The sequence below is a fragment of the Oryx dammah genome, unplaced genomic scaffold (assembly GCF_014754425.2).
Source record: "Oryx dammah isolate SB20612 unplaced genomic scaffold, SCBI_Odam_1.1 HiC_scaffold_26, whole genome shotgun sequence".
Taxonomy (NCBI): domain Eukaryota; kingdom Metazoa; phylum Chordata; class Mammalia; order Artiodactyla; family Bovidae; genus Oryx; species Oryx dammah.
In genome coordinates this window covers 89,382,713-89,401,827 of record NW_024070210.1, presented here as the reverse complement: position 1 = coordinate 89,401,827, position 19,115 = coordinate 89,382,713, and the positions used below count along the sequence as shown (strand labels likewise).

Genomic DNA, 19,115 nt, shown 5'->3' with positions numbered 1-19,115 from the left:
ATTCTGTTGTGATCCTGTGGACTGTAGGCCGCCAGTCTCCTCTGTCTATGGGATTTCCCAGGCAAGAATACTGGAGTGGGTTGCCATTTCCTTCTCCAGGGGATCCCAACTCAGGGGCTGAATTTGCATCTCCTGCATTGTATACAGATTCTTTACCACTATATCATCCAGGAAGCCCATAGTTAACAACACTGTACTGTATATCTGAAAGTTGCTAAGAGAACAAATCCTAAATTCTCATCACACATACACACAATCTGCAATAATGTGAGGTTTATGGATGTTAACTAAATTTACTGTGGTGATCACTTCCCCATATATATAATACATATATCAAAATCATCATGTTGAAGACCTAAAACTAATGTTTAATACAATGTTTTATGCCAATTTTATTTTTTTTAAAGAAACTATAAAAAAATCACTAGAGGACACATCAATGGTTCTATTAAACTATAAGTTGATACTGTCACTGGGCTACCTTGAGCTCATCTTGACAGTCAAAGAAAAGAGGGTCACTGTCTGGCCAGATTGACTGAATCTGACTGTTGAGGAAGAAATGGGTTCCCAAGGTACAATGAGGGAGTAGTATGTCTTGAATGCAGATCTTCTGGGGTACCTCTTAGAACTCCTGTGGTTTGTGATCAATTTTGTAATTGATTATTTCACTGACAAATTATAAAATCCACAGAGTTCTTTTGCTCAGGAGGAACTTGTAAACATAGGGCCAGAAGTCTGAAAGAAAACAAGGTTGTATGTTTCTTAAGATTGCATGCATGCTAAGTTGCTTCAGTTGTGACCAACTCTTTGCAACCCTTTGGATTTTAGGCCACTAGGCTCCTCTGCCCATGGTGATTCTCCAGGCAAGAATACTGGAGTGGGTTGCCATTTCCTTCTCCAGGGGATCTTCCTGATCCAGGGATCTATGTCTCTTACGTCTCATGCATTGGCAGGCAAGTTCTTTACCACTAGTGCCACCTAGAGCCAGACAGCCTGGAGTGGGAAGTGGGCCTTAGGAAGCATCACTAGAACAAAGCTAGGGGAGGTGATGGAATTCCAGCTGAGCTATTTCAAATCCTAAAAGATGATGCTGTTAAAGTGCTGCATTCAATATGCCAGCAAATTTGGAAAACTCAGCAGTGGCCACAGAACTGGAAAAGGTCAGTTTTCATTCCAATCCCAAAGAGCAATGCCAAAGAATGCTCAAACTATCGCACAATTACATTCATTTCACATGTTAGCAAGGTAATGCTCAAAATCGTTCAAGCTAGGCTTCAATAGAACATGAACTGAGAAGTTCCAGAAGTACAAGCTGTATTTAGAGAAGGCACAGGAACCAGAGATCAAATTGCTAACATCTGTTGGATTATGGAAAAAACAAGAGAATTCCAGAAAAACATCTACTTTTGCTTCATTAATGACGCTAAAGCCTTTGACTGTGTGGATCACAAAAACCGTGGAAAATTCTTAAAGAAATACCAGACCACTTTACCTGCCTCTTGAGAAACCTGCATGCAGGTCAAGCTGCTGCTAATTCACTTCAGTGGTGTCCGACTCTGTGCGACCCCATAGACAGCAGCCTACCAGGCGTCCCTGGGATTCTCCAGGCAAGAACACTGGAGTGGGTTGCCATTTCCTTCTCCGATGCATGAAAGTGAAAAGTGAAAGGGAAGTTGCTCAGTCGTGTCCGACTCTTTGCGACCCCATGGACTGCAGCCTACCAGGCTCCTCTCTCCATGGGATTTGCCAGGCAAGAGTACTGGAGTGGGATGCCATCGCCTTCTCCGATGCAGGTCAAGAAGCAACAGTTAGAACTGGACGTGGAACAGTGGACTGGTTCCAAATTGGGAACAGAGTACATCAAGGCAAAATGCTGGGCTAAATAGAGCACAGGCTGGAATGAAGATTGCAGGGAGAAATATCAATAACTTCAGATATACAAATGATACCACCCTAATGGCAGAAAGTGAAGCGGAACTAAAGAGCCTCTTGATGAAAGTGAAAGAGGAGAGTGAAAAAGATGGCTTAAAACTCAACATTCAGAAAACTAAGATCATGGTATCTGGTCTCATCACTTTGTGGCAAATAGACGGGGGAACAATGGAAACAGTGACAGGCTTTATTTTCTTGAGCTCCAAAATCACTGCGGACAGTGATGGCAGCCATGAAATTAAAAGACGCTTGCTCCTTGGCAGAAAAGCTATGACAAACTTAGACAGTGTATTAAAAGGCAGAAACATTACTGTGCCAATAAATATGGTCCGTATATTCAAAACTATGGTTTTTCCAGTAGTCATGTATGGATATAAGAGTTGGACCATTAAGAAGGCTGAGCACTGAAGATTTGATGCTTTCAACTATAGTGCTGGAGAAGACTCTTGAGAGTCCCTTGGACTGCAAGGAGATCAAACCAGTCAATCCTAAAGGAAATCAGTTGTGAATATTCATTGGAAGGACTAATGCTGAAGCTGAAGCTCCAATACTCTGGCCACCTAACGGGAAGAGCAGACTCATTGGAAAAGACCCTGATTGCTGGGAAAGATTGAAGGCAAGAGGAGATGGGGATGACCGAAGACGAGATGGTTAGATGGCATCAGCAATTCAATGGACATGAGTTTGAGCAAGCTCTGGGAGATGGTGAAGGACACGAAATCCTGGCTTGCTGCGTGGGGTCTTAAGGAGTCGGACACGACTCAGCAATTGAACAAGTGCCACTTAGGAAGCCCCCTTCTTAAGATGAGTGTTTACTTTTGTTTATATCTTAATTGTTTTGTATACATGAAGGCAAAAACAAGGATGGATAGAGATATTTGAAGGTTTGAGAATACATCAATCAGAAAGTTATCTGAAATTTAAGTCTCACAAATAAGCAGAAAATGCTAATCCTTTGAAGTATTAAAAACAAAGTCAATAAATTGAAATTTATGATATAATACAAGGAAGAGCTACTGGCTATATAACTTTGGTTATGTAAAGTAGTTAACATCTCTGAAGTTGTTTCCCAATCTGTGAAATGAGGACAGCTGCTAGTTAGGTAAGTCGCTTGGGAGGTAGGAGGTCAGAGAAGTCAGTTTTCTTATCCTAATCCAGGGTTTCTCAACTTTAGCAATACTGACATTCAGGCCAGGTCATTGTTTGTTGTGGGGAGCTGTCCTGTATTCTGTAAAACATTTAGCAGCGTCCCTGACTTCTACCCACACCTCTATCATCATGTGAGAGGCCAGTAACACTTCTCTCCTAGACTCAGGATTGAAAATGACCACCCATTGTCAATTGCCTTCTGGGAGGCAAAGTCGCCGCCGCTGAGAGTCACCGTGTTCATCCAAAAACGGTTTGAGCGGGAAATAAAACGTAATCTTAAGAGTAGAATGCAGGGCCTCCACCTCACAGAGGCAGGGTCTGTGACTCAGAAAACGGGATGAGGAGCTTCGAGCCTCCAGTGAGTACCCGAAGTCCTAATCAATGAATGAATTGACTGAAGGGAAGGTGCAACAAGGGGCGAACAAGAGGGCAAGGCGCTGAGACTGCGGTCTCCGAATCAAAGATACACACCCTAGTCACCATTACAGTGCTTAGCTGATTCCGAGGCAAAATTATTTTCCAGTTAAACCGCGACACCGAGGCTGTAGTGGGAGCCTGACATGCGAGGAGGTGCGAGACGAGATGAGGATTCCTCCCGGCGCGCCGGCAGATTGTAGTCCCCGAGAAATCTCCACCGCCTCCCGGCCCCCGCCCCACGTGCTGACGTCAGCCGCAGGTCCCGCCTCCACTCCGCTCCGCCCTCCGGGTCTCGCCCCCGCCCCCTCCGCAGCCACCTCCCCTTTCCCTGCTCGCGGCCCTGCGTAAGCCGGCAGGGGCGGGCTGGAGGCGTTGGTGCTGCCACGTCTAGGAGGCTGCGAGCGCAGCGGCCGAGGTGCAGCGGTCTGTAGCGCGGGAGGCGGGAAGAGGTGGGGCTGGCTCTGAAGCCGGATCCGGATCCAGTGCAGTGTACCCGGGTGGGTGAGAATCCGTCGAGCCTGGAGAGGAGAGCAGACTGCTGACCTCTACGGGTGAGAGGGTCTGGGGGTCGGGAGAGAGAGCGGGTCGGGACCGAATGCCCTGAGTGCCGGGCTGGGCCTGCCTTCAGGTTTATCAAACAGGTGTGACTACTACCCCCGGGCGAGGCGAGCTAGGCCCGGCGAGGGGCGGGGGCAGATTCCTTTCGGGGATCCAGGCATTTATCTTCGTCACCTGGGTGCACATGGGGGCGTAGAGGGCAGTTTGGAGCAAGTTGAGCGAACGCACGCCTGGAGCAGAGGTTAGGGATGGTGGCCAATGGTCCAGCCATGCAGGAGGTGGCCTTGGCAAGGCAGGAGCAGAGACTAGGGTGAAATTAACTCCTCGTTCGGCAGCTTTAACGTGGGGGATTGAGACAGCTGTTCATAGTCTCTGCCGCCTTCGGTTTTGAAATGGGCATGAACGCCGTTGGCCCCCCTGTTCCCTTCGGAGGAGCACCCCACGGCGGTCAGGAGCCACTTGAGGACCTGATTCTGCTCCGAAGATCACCTCCTGCACTGATTAAATTGGTGTTTCACTGTGGGAAAGACGGACATCCTTTGTCTCTTACGGGGGATTCTACGCTCTAGAGACACTTAAGTATTGTGACTTCTCTTACAGGAGCTAACATTTATGTAAATCGAACTCTTAAAATGCCATACAAAATTGAAGGGCGACTAGTCTTGTTAGGATATACACTCGTGAATGAATCCTAGAATGGATCTCAGGAAATCATTTAGGTCAGTTTCATTAGGCAGGATTCACTGACGTTTTTTAGAACAGGGGAGATAGCTCCCAGTCTGGCACGATGATGTAAAGATTGGCCTCTACTGAGTATGGTACTGTAGGGCAAGAACGACATTGGAGGATTTAAGATTCACTCATTGGCTATTACCTTGAGGTCAAGTCCCAAAAGCTCCACGTGCTATAGCGTGCTCATGGAGGGACTGGGAATAAGGCCTAAATTATAGGAATCAAATAAACTATCAAGAAATTTTAAAATTCTCAATTGAAGTGTAATTGCATAATATAGCCAGGCCAATTAAAATCATCAGTGAATGAAGTGTTCTTAGGTTCAAACAAAATTCAAATTATTATTGAAATTGTTATGAAATGTATGTAGACGATCCCCAAAGTCTCAAACAGCACAAGGTCCCCCTTCCTGCTTTAGCCGTGTACATTTAGTACATAAAGTAATGCTCCAAGAGCTCATGAGATATAAAGACAAGTTTAGATTTGACCTTAGATTGTTTTAAATTTTTATATCAACTTCGGAAATCTTCATTCCCAGTATTTATTACTTGTTGCTCTCAGTTGCTTGTTCCTAGCAGCAGCTCATCCCCTTGTATATCAGTAAAGATGGTGAGAAACCTGTTGAAATTGTGTCCAAAGAATGGTCAACCAACTGATGTGATCTTAGTAAAAATGAATTTGCTGTATGGTTTTTGTGATATAATTTGTGGCAGTTTGGAAATCTTTTTTTCTTTTGGATTTTCTGAATGACCTCCAGATAAGTCTTATACCATTTGTTATTCATTCACTAGGCATTTATTGTGCTAATCTTAGGCATTATGGGCCTTTAAATACATGCTAACTTAGTAGTTAAACAGGTTTTTGAGAAATACTTAATGGTTAGGGTTCATTTTTTAAAATTAACCTAAAATTTTCAAAGTAAGACCCCAACGAGGGAATTCTCTGGCAGTCTAGTAGTTAAAACTTGGTGCTTTCATTGCCGTAGACCTGGGTTCAATCCCTGGTTGGAGAGCTAAGATCCCACAAGCAGCACACCCCTCACCCCAACCCCTGGCCAAAAAAACCCCAAACCCCAAATAAGACTCCAGTGATGATAGAATTCGGCTTCAAATTCCTAACGTGGTACGTGGGGGCACTTTAAGATACTGAAAATTATCTTTTGCAAACCAAACTTAACAATTTTGCTGTTTTCTAAAATCTTTTGAAATTTAGTATCAAATCACATCTTACTTTAACTTCCTCAATATATTAATTAGACACCAACAGAATTTGGAAGGAATGATGCTAAAGCTGAAACTCCAGTACTTTGGCCACCTCATGCGAAGAGTTGACTCACTGGAAAAGACTGATGCTGGAGGGATTGGGGGCAGGAGGAAAAGGGGATGACAGAGGATGAGATGGCTGGATGGCATCACTGACTCGATGGACGTGAGTTTGAGTGAACTCTAGGAGTTGGTGATGGACAGGGAGGCCTGGCGTGCTGCGATTCATGGGGTCACAAAGAGTTGGACTCTACTGAGCGACTTAACAGAATTTTACTACATGGGGACATAGTAAAATAAAAGAAGGTAACCTTAAATATGCTTCCCTGGTGGCTCAGACGGTAAAGCGTCTGCCTGCAATGCGGGAGACGGCTCTGTTTTATAAAATAGCTCATAAACACATTTTGGTATTAATTTTTGATTGTGATAAGAATATGGATTCTTATTTCTATCCAGAATGCTTTAAGAATTTTAACTAGCCTGAAATTCTTATTTTCCAAATATAGGTTATGAGTGCTGCTTTGACTAAATTTTGTGTGTTAGTCGCTCTGTCGTGTACTACCCTGCAACCCATGGACTATAGTCCACCAGGCTCCTCTGTCCTTTGGATTCTCCAGACAAGAATACTGGAGTGGATTGCCATTCCTTTCTCCAGAGGATCTTCCTGACCCAGGGATTGAACCCTGGTCTCCCGCATTGTAGGCTGATTCTTTACCAACTGAAAGTGGCTCAGTCATGTCCAACTCTTTGGTACCCCATGGACTAAACAGTTCATGGAATTATCTAGGCCATTGCAGGCAGATTCTTTACCAGCTGAGCCACAAGGGAAGCCCAAGAATACTATAGTGGGTAACTTATCCCTTCTCCAGAGGATCTTCCCAACCCAGGAATCAAACCGGGGTCTCCTGCATTGCAGGCGGTGGCTTTACCAACCGAGCTATCAGGGAAGCCCCTTTTTTCAGATTAGAGTACTCAAGAGCTTCAGGGGCCCAATTATCTGGGACAAATAAAGTGCACACGCTTAAATTACTTATAGAAAAACCTGTTTCAAATGAACCCTGGGTGTGTGTCCAACTACAGTTCATGGGATTTTTCTGGCAAGAAAACTGGAGTGGGTTGCCATGCCCCTCCAGAGTATCTTTCTGACCCGGGGATCAAACCTAAGTCTCCTGCATCTCCTGCTTTGCAGGTGGATTCTTTATTGCTGAGCCACAAAGGAAGTCCCCAAATAGACCATAAGCTGGTTAAATTTTATGAATGATTGTTTTAATCATCACAATTTCCTTTCCTTACTGTTCTTAGATCCTAGCATAGTGTTTAGAGCAAGTTTTTTCTTCCTTTCCAAGAATGTTTTCAGTTTAACATAAGCATAACCTTTTTGTAGCCGCTGTACCCAGCAGTATGACTCATGAATTAAATTAAAAGTGAAAAAACATGAATATATGTTAGAAAAGTTAACATGAACATATAAAAAAATTTTAAATTAGTAGCTAACTAAATTATATCTTGTTGAGCACGCAATGTGCGAGCCACTGGCAGGTGTTTGTATACACTAAGCCGTTTCTTCAACAGTTTCATCTCCATTTTACAAATAAAGAAACATTGTTTAATTTACATAGCCATGATCAGACAGTTGACATCTGAATATCATGTCTGACTCTAGAGCTTGTGGTCTTTCCTTGTCTAGGTTTCAATCTCAGCTTTGCTATTATAATTTTGTGACCTTGGGCAAGTTACCTGTCTACACCTGCATTTCCTCATCTGTTAACATGGAGATAATCATCATCAGTACTCTAGGATTATTACAGTGAGTCTGTAATGTGTAAAGTTCTTTGAACAATGCCTGGCACATAATAAGTGCTGAACAAATAATAACTTCTATTATTACACCACAGTACCTTCCCAAAGCCTCTGCTAGATTGCAGCATTCCCTATATAGTTACATTGGGTTATACAATATAATCTAGCTTTATGGAAAAGCTAAAAATAGTTGCCCTTAGACATACTGTGATTTATGAAATAGAACATCTGGGAGTTGTGTTATTGGGGGAAGTTATTCTGTTATTAAGTGGACTTTAATTTTGTCCTGTATTGCTTTATGGTAGTATATTATGCATATACATAGATTTGTCATTAATTCTTTGTTTCAAAGAACTAGAAGCAGGTATCAAATAGAATACAGTTGACCGTTAATAAGATGGGTTTGAACTTCAAGGATCCACTTACCCAGAGATTTTTTTCAGTAGTATTACAGTACTCCACAGTGCAAAGTAGGTTGAATCCCCCGTTACAGAACCAGAGATAAGGAGGGCGGAGTACAAGTTGTATGCGAATTTTCTACTGTGCATTTTTGACAGCATGGAGGATTGGCGCCCTAAACCCGTGCTGTTCAAGGATCAACTCTGGCTTCTGTTAACTGGGTGTGGTGTTAGAAATGAAAGTTTAGTGTTACCACACAGTCTCCTACTAGTTGTTTGGAAGACTGTTTCCTCCAGCAACCCTCTTCTACAGAACTGTGCCCCCCCCCACCCATTTCTATGCTTCATAATTTTCATTCTAGCGTTATAGCTTTTATTTAGTTTCAGTTTTATTAAGACTACACCTAATAAGAACCTGACCATTTCTGAATGTTCAAAAAAGAGAGAAAAATACCATAATTGATCATTTTTCAATAGCATGAAAAACACAGGCTATTCTTAAAAAGTTGCTTAGATGCAGCTGAGCAACTTCTAGATTTTTAGAAAACCTGCTATCAAAACAAAATCCAATAGATACTTAGTGTGAATTTATCATAGCTGAGACCAAATATTCCAGTGAATTCTGTTCATGGTTCGTATTTTTTTTTAACGGTACATGCTCAGTAGTTTTCCTTAGTATCAGATAAAACCAACAAATTATTCCTTAATCCAATAATGTAAAAAAAAATAAAGGAAGTCATTTAAAAGTCAGTTATGCAAAATGCTACGCTAGTAGCACTGGCCCATAGGAAAAAATGTTTTAAAAGTCCTGTTAGAAAAATGGAGTTTAAAAGTGTAACAACTTCTAAATTTAGTCATTCATTTACTATATGACAGAATTTCTGAGTTTTCCATATAGCTCTAGCTGTGGCATTTGATGTTACATTCAGGATAGACTAAAGTAAGTATCTTGCATACCTGTTAAAGATTTTCCTAAGTGCCATTTATTTTTATTAAGAAATTGACAATCTTGCCAATCAAAAATTTTCTATTAAATAAAATGCCTTAACATTTAAAATTTTGTTTTAGATCTTACTGCAAAGATGAAACCTGATGAAACTCCTATGTTTGACCCAAGTCTACTCAAAGAAGTGGACTGGAGTCAGAATACAGCTACATTTTCTCCAGCCATTTCCCCGACACATCCTGGAGAAGGTTTGGTTTTGAGGCCTCTTTGTACTGCTGATTTGAATAGAGGTATGGGCTCAGTTTACAAATGCTAGTTAGACTTACAGTTAGCATTGTTTTTTCCACATACATGATGATGCTGATAATTTTTTTAAATATTTGACTTTCATATTACTTTTTTGTGCTTAAATTTTAAAGTGACTAAGAACTTAATTACAATGTGTGTAGGCCAGATATTACTGTACTACAGTACTGTATTACACCACTTGTATACAACAGTGCTCCTTCCTAATTAAGCAGCCAAAAGGGGCAAATTAACCTTGTATAATGACACAAAAGTAAGAATCTTCTCTAAAAATCTGGATGGAAAATGAGAATGAAGATAATTTGCCTTTGATAGTTGCAAAAGGTTTTGTCTACATGTATTCCTTTTTTAAATATCTAAATTCTCCAAAATAATATCCTTAAATTTCAGTAATCAAAAATCAACTTTTTATAGTTTCTTTTGGCAGGAAATCTTAAATTATTTTGGTCAAATCAGTTCTTCAGTATATAAAAGTTAAGATTCCCAAAGTTCTATGCTGTTCATGTTAACATAACAGTAATCAGTAATCTTTAAAAAAACTGTTGTCTCAACAATGTTGTATTTTACAAATAATATCATATTTGGTCATAATGAGAATCTTGCATTTTTAAGTAAAACCAAAGCATGTATTTAGGAAAATCTGACATCCCTTGCATTGAATCTACTGCAAATTACATTTAAAACTGTATATGCTGGTTCTATATACTGAGTCTTAAGGTCAGCACTATTCCAAAAATCTTATGCAGGCAAAAACATTAGTAAAATCTATTATTGTTTTACATATTGATTATATAGAAAGAATGGGTTTAATCTTTTAAAATAAGAATGGTTCATTACAGAAAGTTTTGAAAAAATAATGCCCACCAGCTTGACACATTGCTTCTTTTAATATATATTTGCTCTTCTCATGACTTGAAATCTGTTTTTCAAAACTAGGTTTTTTTAAGGTACTAGGTCAGCTGACGGAGACTGGAGTTGTCAACCCAGAACAATTTATGAGTAAGTCCTACAGCCTCTTTTTCCTGAGGAAAAAGAAATAAAGGAAAACAAGATTTTATTTTTGTGTCAAACTCTGTTCAGTGTCTGCTTGTTTTATTCAAATAGCTGGAAAATATTCAGATAACAAATTAGCTATTATTTGTTTAATGTGGCCAATCTATTCTAGAATCCAAAAGTAACTACTACTGTTTTACAAAATACCTGGCTATTTTTAGATAATTACTATAGCATAGAACCTGGGTGGCAGAGAAATTTCATCATCAAAAAATGTAATAAAAATATGTGAGGATAGAAACCCAGAAAGGTCAATTGACTTACCCAAAATCACAGGGAGTTGTTGGTAAGGAAAAAACTACAACCTTCCTAACTCCATCCAGTGCTCTTAACACTGTCTTCCTATCTTCTTCATTTTCTTCAATAGGTAATTTTATTTTGTACTCTATATGACCCTCTTGAAATGAAGGTTATTATTTTGTCATTGTTTTCCTTCTTTGAATCTATTTCTTCCTATTTCAGACCCATTACTAGAATATAACTGTGGAAATAAAACAGTATGTTAATACTCTTGGGCTCAGTTTTTATTCTGAAATAATTCTTTGTGGGAATATTAGATGAGAAATTGTTATTTCATCAATATAAGTCAGTTTGAGGGGAAGCTATTTATTCCACTTTTGCTCCTATTTGCTAACTGGCTTTGGAAAAATTACTGGGAAATGGAGACTTATTTTTTATCTATTTCACAGGGTGCTTTCAAAGCAAACAAAAATGATGATTGTATTTCTAAAATGGGTCATGTAATCATGAAACACTTGTGATCACAAAAGGAAAATTGAAAACTACTTTATCAGATTGTAAAATAGCTGTATTAGCCTTCCTTCATTCTGCTAGTAGATCTTTGAAATGTATGTACTATGTTCTATTCAGTACTGACTGCTGATGTTTCAAATACATGGTCATTCTTAATAACTGCCATTTTCTCTAGACACAAAGTTGTAATTTACTGTAGTAAAATAGCTTTAAATATTCATTAAATTATTTCAGCTAATTCTAGTTTTTTTCTTGGCACCTAATAAAGTTTAATGTCTATATAACACTCTTTTCCAATTTCCACAGAATCTTTTGAGCACATGAAGAAATCTGGGGATTACTATGTTACAGTTGTGGAAGATGTAACTTTAGGCCAGATAGTTGCTACAGCAACTCTGATAATAGAACATAAATTCATCCATTCCTGTGCTAAGGTATGTGTTCACATTAATGCTTATGAGTAAAAGGGATATCAACTTCGAGTTTGCATCAGACAAGTCTGTTTTCCCACTGCTTTTTACTGCAAAATGACAGCAAAATATAGCCTGGAATAGTTTTGCTTTCTAGAAATCACTTAGTCATTTTCCCATTCTCTTAAGAGTTGTGAGACAAAAAATGTTATTAATATGAATTGTTTGCTAAAAATTGTTCTGTGTTAGAACTGGTATCAGTTCAGTTCAGTTCAGTTACTCAGTCGTGTCCGACTCTTTGCGACCCCATGAATGGCAGCACACCAGGCCTCCCTGTCCATCACCAACTCCCAGAGTTCACCCAGACTTTTGTGCACTGAGTCGGTGATTCCATCCAACCATCTCATCCTCTGTCGTCCCCCTCTCCTCCTGCCCCCAATCCCTCCCAGCATCAGGATCGTTTCCAATGAGTCAACTCTTTGCATGAGGTGGCCAAAGTATTGGAGTTTCAGCCTCAGTCCTTCCAATGAACACCCAGGACTGGTCTTTAGGATGGACTGGTTGGATCTACTTGCAGTCCAAGGGACTCTCAAGAGTCTTCTCCAGCACCACAGTTCAAAAGCATCAATTCTTCGGCTCTCAGCTTTCTTTATAGTCCAACTCATTTCCATACATGACTCCTGGAAAAACCATAGCTTTGAACAGATGGACCTTTGTTGGTAAAGTAATGTCTCTGCTTTTTAACAGGTTGTTTAGGTAAGTCATAGCTTTTCTTTCAAGGAGCAAACGTCTTTTAATTTCATGGCTGCGGTCACCATCTGCAGTGATTTTGAAGGCCTCCAAAATAAAGTCTCTCACTGTTTCCACATCCATTTGCCATGAAGTGATGGGACCGGATGCCATAATCTTAGTTTTCTGAATGTTGAGCTTTAAGCCAACTTTTTCACTCTCCTCTTTCACATTCATCAAGAGGCTTTTAGTTTCTCTTCACTTTCTGCCATAAGGGTGGTCTCATCCTCTGTCGTCCCCTTCTCCTCCTGCCCTCAATCTTTCCCAGCATCAGGATCTTTCCAAATGAGTCAGCTCTTCACAGCAGGTGGCCAAAGTATTGGAGTTTCAGCTTCAACATCAGTCCTTCCAATGAACAACCAAGACTGATCTCCTTGCAGTACAAGGGACTCTCAAGAGTCTTCTCTAACACCACAGTTCAAAAGCATCAATTCTTCAGCACTCAGGTTTCTTCACAGTCCAACTCTCACATCCATACATGACCACTGGAAAAAACATAGCCTTGACTAGACAGACCTTTTCTAGGTTGGTCATAACTTTCCTTCCAAGGAGTAAGCATCTTTTAATTTCCTGGCTGCAATCGCCATCTGCAGTGATTTTGGAGCCCCCCAAAATAAAAGTCTGATGCTGTTTTCACTGTTTCCCCATCTATTTCCCATGAAGTGATGGGACCGGATGCCATGATCTTCGTTTTTTGAATGTTGAGCTTTAAGCCAACTTTTTCACTCTCCTCTTTCACTTTTATCAAAAGGCTTTTTAAGTTCCTCTTCACTTTCTGCCACAAGGGTGATGTCATCTGCCTATCTGAGGTTATTGATATTTCTCTGGGCAATCTTGATTCCAGCTTGTGCTCTTTCCAGCCCAGCGTTTCTCATGATGTACTCTGCATATAAGTTAAATAAGCAGGGTGACAATATACAGCCCTGATGTACTCCTTTTCCTATTTGGAACCAGTCTGTTGTTCCATGTCCAGTTCTAACTGGTGCTTCCTGACCTGCATACAGATTTCTCAAGAGGCAGGTCAAGTGGTCTTGTATTCCCATCTCTTTTAGAATTTTCCACAGTTTCTTATGATCCACACAGTCAAAGGCTTTGGCATAGTCAATAAAGCAGAAATAGATGTTTTTCTGGAGCTTCTTGCTGTTTCAGTGATCCAGTGGATGTTGGCAATTTGATCTCTGGTTCCTCTGCCTTTTCTAAAACCAGCTTGAACATCAGGAAGTTCACAGTTCACGTATTGCTGAAGCCTGGCTTGGAGAATTTTGAGCATTACTTTGCTAGCGTGTGAGATGAGTGCAATTGTGTGGTAGTTTGAGCATTCTTTTACATTGCCTTTGGGATTGGAATGAAAGCTGACCTTTTCCAGTCCTGTGGCCACTGCTGTTTTCCATACTTGCTGGCATATTGAGTGCAGCACTTTCACAGCATCATCTTTCAGGATTTGAAATAGCTCCACTGGAATTGCATCACCTCCACTAGCTTCATTCGTAGTGATGCTTTCTAAGGCCCACTTGACTTCACATTGCAGGATGTCTGGCTCTAGGTGAGTGATCACACCATCGTATCTGAGTTGTGACGATCTTTTTTGTAGTTTTTCTGTGTATGCTTTGTCACCTCTTTTTAATATCTGCTGCTTTTGTTAGGTCATAATATTTCTGTCCTTTATCGAGCCCATCTTTGCATGGTATGTTCCCTTATTATCTCTAATCTTCTTGAAGAGAACTGGTATAGACGTAGAGAAATCAAGTCAGCATTGTGGAATTTGGCAGTAATGTTTGAAATCACTAATGCTAATTTTTTTCAGAAATGACACTTGGAATGTACTACATTAACACAAATTCCCATCAGTTTTCCCACTGGTAAAGGGTTCAGAATAATATGTTCTAATCAAGACCCTTCTAATGCCTGTAGAGTCCCTTCACTCCTCATGATTCACAGGAAATAGTAAAGAAAACAAGATCTAGATAACTCAGTGAGAATATGATTGAAACACTTGGAATGTATTCTGTGAGGTATGAACTTTGGTGTGGTTTCTGTACTAGAAATTAGTATACTGTATTGTATGTCTGAAATAAATTGCTTTTAAGCAGGAATAGGATAATGGATGTAGTACCTTAATAACAAGATTACATTTTGGTGATGTGGATTCCGAGATTTGTTTTAAAATAATGGGATGGGATGGTTCAGGATATGGGTGAATTAGGTCACAAACTGATTCACTGTAATATTTCCTCTATAATAAGTTAAAAATTTTGCAATTTTTGAAGTTAAGGTTTATAAAACATTTATTTATCAATGAATTCTTACCATCATTTGTTGATTTAACTAAAAACAAAACCTACATGCTTAGTCTTTTAAACATTGTAAATATTTTCAGAGAGGACGAGTAGAAGATGTTGTTGTTAGTGATGAATGCAGAGGAAAGCAGCTTGGCAAATTGTAAGTAGGCAGAAACAAGGTAACTCTAGATAAAGTAGCTACTCTCTGTGTTTCAGTTTACATTTTCTTGCCAAGATACTTGTTAAAAATGTTTCCCTGTTTGAAGTTTTTTAAGCCTCATTAATTATGAACCCATTCTCACTCTATAGCTTAGACTGAATTTAATTTTATATATAATTTTTGCCATAAAGTTTGGAAATTGGAACTGTACTGTTAAAACAGCCAACACCTTAAAGTTATTAACTTTTAATAGTAGTACATTTTCATATTACTAGGAAGAAGAAACTTTTGGTGAGTCAAGTAATTTGTCTATCATACTTAAAAACAAAGGACATGTTCTCAGTCATATGACTTTTAGAACCATATACTGAACTGGCCTTACACTGTATAATCCTCTATACATTTATCTAAGTCTTTTAACTTTCATAGGTTAGAATTTGCTTTTAAATATTTTCTGAGTTTTAAGGAATTCACTCAGTAAATATTAAGCATATGTACTAGATACTAGTCAAAGTATTTGATACCAAATATCCTCCCTGGTGGCTCAGATGGTAAAGTGTCTGTCTACAATGCGGGAGACCTGGGTTCGATCCCTGGGTTGGGACAATCGCCTGGAGAAGGAAATGGCAATCCACTCCAGGACTCTGCCTGGAAAATCCCATGGACAGAGGAGCCTGGTAGGCTACAGCCCATGGGGTAGCAAAGAGTCAGACATGACTGAGCGACTTCACTTCAGTGATCAAAACAGACCAATTTCTAGTATTTCTGGTGCACGTTCACTTAGCCATACCTTTTATAATTGTGTAACTGCAAGCAAGAGGTTCCGTCTTCAGAATGATTAGGTTTTTTTCTATATGGGCAACATGAGAAATTCCTAGTTTTCTCTCCTTAAGGCAGTTAGAATCACATTTTTATACTTGGTTTGGAGTCTTTAAGGATTTATAAAGATGTATATGTTTCTGTTTCCACTTCATATTAATTAGACTAAATCCATAGGTAACCTGATACATTCTTTCACAGATATTTAGGTAGCTTTTACAATGATAAAGAACAAAGCAATTATTTATCCACTTTATGTGAGAATGTTGACTGAACAGTTTTGACTATTCAACACTGACTAAATAGTATGAATAGAATTTAGATACAAAGACTAATTTTGGCCATATTTTTTAAAAGGCTGCCAGTCTTTGGTGTTAACATTAATTTTAAAATCTACTTGTAAAGAGGGTTTGGGGTGAGTTTTCTGTTTATTAATAGACCAGAGATTACTACATAAAGTATACTTGGAACAAAATAAAATGCTTTGGGTGATTTAAATGCTTTATATATTTGTAACTTGAATTTTAAATGAATATAGTAAGAAAGGCCATAATATAAACCTATTTGTAATGTAAACAAAGTTTTGTAAAGTATTCACTCACATTGTTATTAATATCCATTTTTATTAACAAATGCTCTATGCCTCTCCCCCCAACCCTTTTTAAAATTTCAGGTTATTATCAACTCTTACTTTGCTAAGCAAGAAACTGAACTGTTATAAGATTACCCTGGAATGTCTACCACAAAATGTTGGTTTCTACAAAAAGTTTGGATATACAGTATCTGAAGAAAACTACATGTGCCGGAGGTTTCTAAAGTAAAATCTTTTAAGAAAGACATCTATCAAAGGAGCTGATGCAGCAAGGCTATACTCTCTTCCTTGAGTTAAAATATTTTGTTGCTGCAACCAGGTGACCTCTATAAATACTGGATTGTGATACAAGTATAACAACACTTAGAAGATTACTTTGGGCTGGTGGGACATGCTGAGTTTAGATTACAAATAAATTATTAAGGGGATGATTTTTAACCAAAGGAGTATATTTTTAACTTGAATCTTTTCTTGCATTGTATTTTTCTAAGGTTTGGCTTCATTTCTTAGTGGTCAGAGTATAGGTAGTAAGGAGTTATGTGTCTGCTATCTGTACTGCTCATTAAAAGAAAAAAAGCATACAGTGAATAAGATTGTTTCTTATCACATTCATAAAATTAGTATTTTTGTTTCAAAGAAATATATCTAAATACCAGTTAAGGGTGTGTCATTTCACATGTTACATGAAACTGGATGTTAGATATAACTAAATGTAGTACAGTCCAACATTTGCCAATCCTAATACTGTACTGGCAGACAACCTGGTGAGCCTTTAAAAGAAGTAGAAATGAAGATTAACTTATAAAATGTGACAATTAAATATACATCTAAAAGTTGTTATAATTCTAATGTAGCTGAAGTACTACCTGTCTTATATGTGAAATATAATAATTATTCATTTGTTTAAATATCTAAGAGAAATATGAGGTACTTTTTAACAGTGAGTTAGTAAATAAATCTGGTATATTATATATTTCTAACCTTATTTCTCATCTTTCCATGGGGTGTCCAAAGCCTGTCTTCTAACATTTTTATGAAAAATGGATTACAAAGTTGTGGAACACTTTGAAATGTATCATACTACATTTATTACATCCGTAAGATGTTGATGGAAGCTTTTCTATTTAATGTGACTGTAATGGTACTATTATTCTGGTCACTATCCTATTTTGATTTTAATTTTTTTTTTTAAGTTGAAATAAGAAGATACTTCACTACTGGTTCTTATCTTCTGCATTCCATGTTACATTAAACGTGTTCATATGAATAATTTTGTTAGAATCCTAATGTTTCCTGTGCTTTTCTTGAGTTGTCTGTTGAAATTATTAGGTCGAGTCAGGGTTAGTAAAATTTTACTTTTGTGTACTCTTTGTAAAAGGAGCATAGAAAGTAAAAACCACTTGTTTCTCATCCTGTTGACCCACACCTGCTTCAACTAGATTTCATATTTCCCTCCATGCAGTAAAGCTAGTTAACTTTCTAAATAATAGAAATTCTTTACCAATAGAAGGTGTGCTACTTACCTGCTGATGACCTAGGCAGATGAACTGGTGTGTCCCTAGTGAAAGCAACACAACTAAATTTTGCTTTTTAAGAAAAAGGAGTCCTATAACCTTGGTAACAGTAGCTTTATTAGGTATATCCTGGTAATTAAAAACCCATGTTAAAAAATAAACCTAATAGAAACTTTTCTGGTGGTCCAGTGGTTGAGACTCCTTGCTTCCTGTACAGGGGGCATGGGTTTGATCCTTGGTTGGGGAGCTAAGATCCCTGCGTGGCTATGGGGTTGGGACCCAGTAAAAGGCAAATGTTTTACTACATTTCTTACCACTGAACAATGTGAAGTAAAACTATAAGGTGGCTATTTCAATAAATCCCTTTAAATAATGTTCTTATGGTCTTATCTTAAATTCCCCCCATAGGAAACAAAAGTTGTAAGTCAGGTATAACACATGAAAGTTGTGTCACTGAGGAAACTGATGATCTGCATTTAGCTTTAGTTAACCAGGGAAGCCTGATTTTACTGAGGCATCCTGTGGGTAAACCTGACTACGAAAAAAACGGCATAGATACATTTCAGTAATACATTTTGAGTACTCTTCACTTTTGAAAAGGTATATCAAGTGGCAGTTGTGATTTTTATTTTGCTCCATGTGTTTTATATATTTGTATTTTACTGACTAAAACGCACATCTTTTTTTACATGTAACATTTGGAAATCTGGATGCATTTTATGATCAATGGTTTGTCATGATTTATTCAACAATATTTTTGCCTTTTAGTGGGATCAAAAAGATGGTGTAGTAATGCTGATGATGACATCTCAGATTTGATGAAGCATATTATGTAGGTAGGCTAACAAGGGGAAAACTAAAAGCAAGAAGTATTTTTTAAAATGAGCTGGAGGCTGTTCTATGAATGGCCTTACCTCTTCCTTCAGACACAAATTCCCTCACTTTCAACTCCAAACTTGTTCAACTAATCATTAAAAAATATCTTGAGCCTAAACTTGGGACTTCCCTGTACTGACTATAATTTTTATGTGTGTGATCACAATGTTTTAGAAAATACCCTTAAGTGCTTCTCATTATCCAATGTTCATTTGTCCTTCATATTTAATCTGTGTGCGGGATTAAAACTGGGTTACTTTTACCTAGTAGACAACAATCTAAGTAAAGCGGTTATGGCATAAGCAGTACAAATGAACTTTTCAATCTTTTTTGAGGTATAATGGCACAACAGTTTTAATACAACCACCAA

At 38.6% G+C, this 19,115-nt stretch overlaps 1 protein-coding gene across 2 annotated transcripts in view; it reads left to right on the top strand.

Moving 5' to 3' along the window:
* The window catches only part of GNPNAT1 (glucosamine-phosphate N-acetyltransferase 1), a 74,605-nt gene extending 56,950 nt beyond the window's left edge, over positions 1-17,655 (top strand). The window contains exons 1-6 of one of the 2 annotated variants that reach the window (XM_040225871.1): positions 3,850-4,049; positions 9,317-9,484; positions 10,437-10,499; positions 11,613-11,740; positions 14,883-14,944; positions 16,437-17,655. In XM_040225871.1, the coding sequence (XP_040081805.1) occupies positions 9,331-9,484; positions 10,437-10,499; positions 11,613-11,740; positions 14,883-14,944; positions 16,437-16,584 (555 nt within the window). In that variant the 5' untranslated portion in view covers positions 3,850-4,049; positions 9,317-9,330 and the 3' untranslated portion in view covers positions 16,585-17,655. Of the gene's footprint in view, positions 1-3,849; positions 4,050-9,316; positions 9,485-10,436; positions 10,500-11,612; positions 11,741-14,882; positions 14,945-16,436 lie in introns of those variants that run through there. The other variant, XM_040225870.1, reaches the window with a different exon arrangement.
* The last annotated feature ends 1,460 nt before the right edge of the window (positions 17,656-19,115 follow it).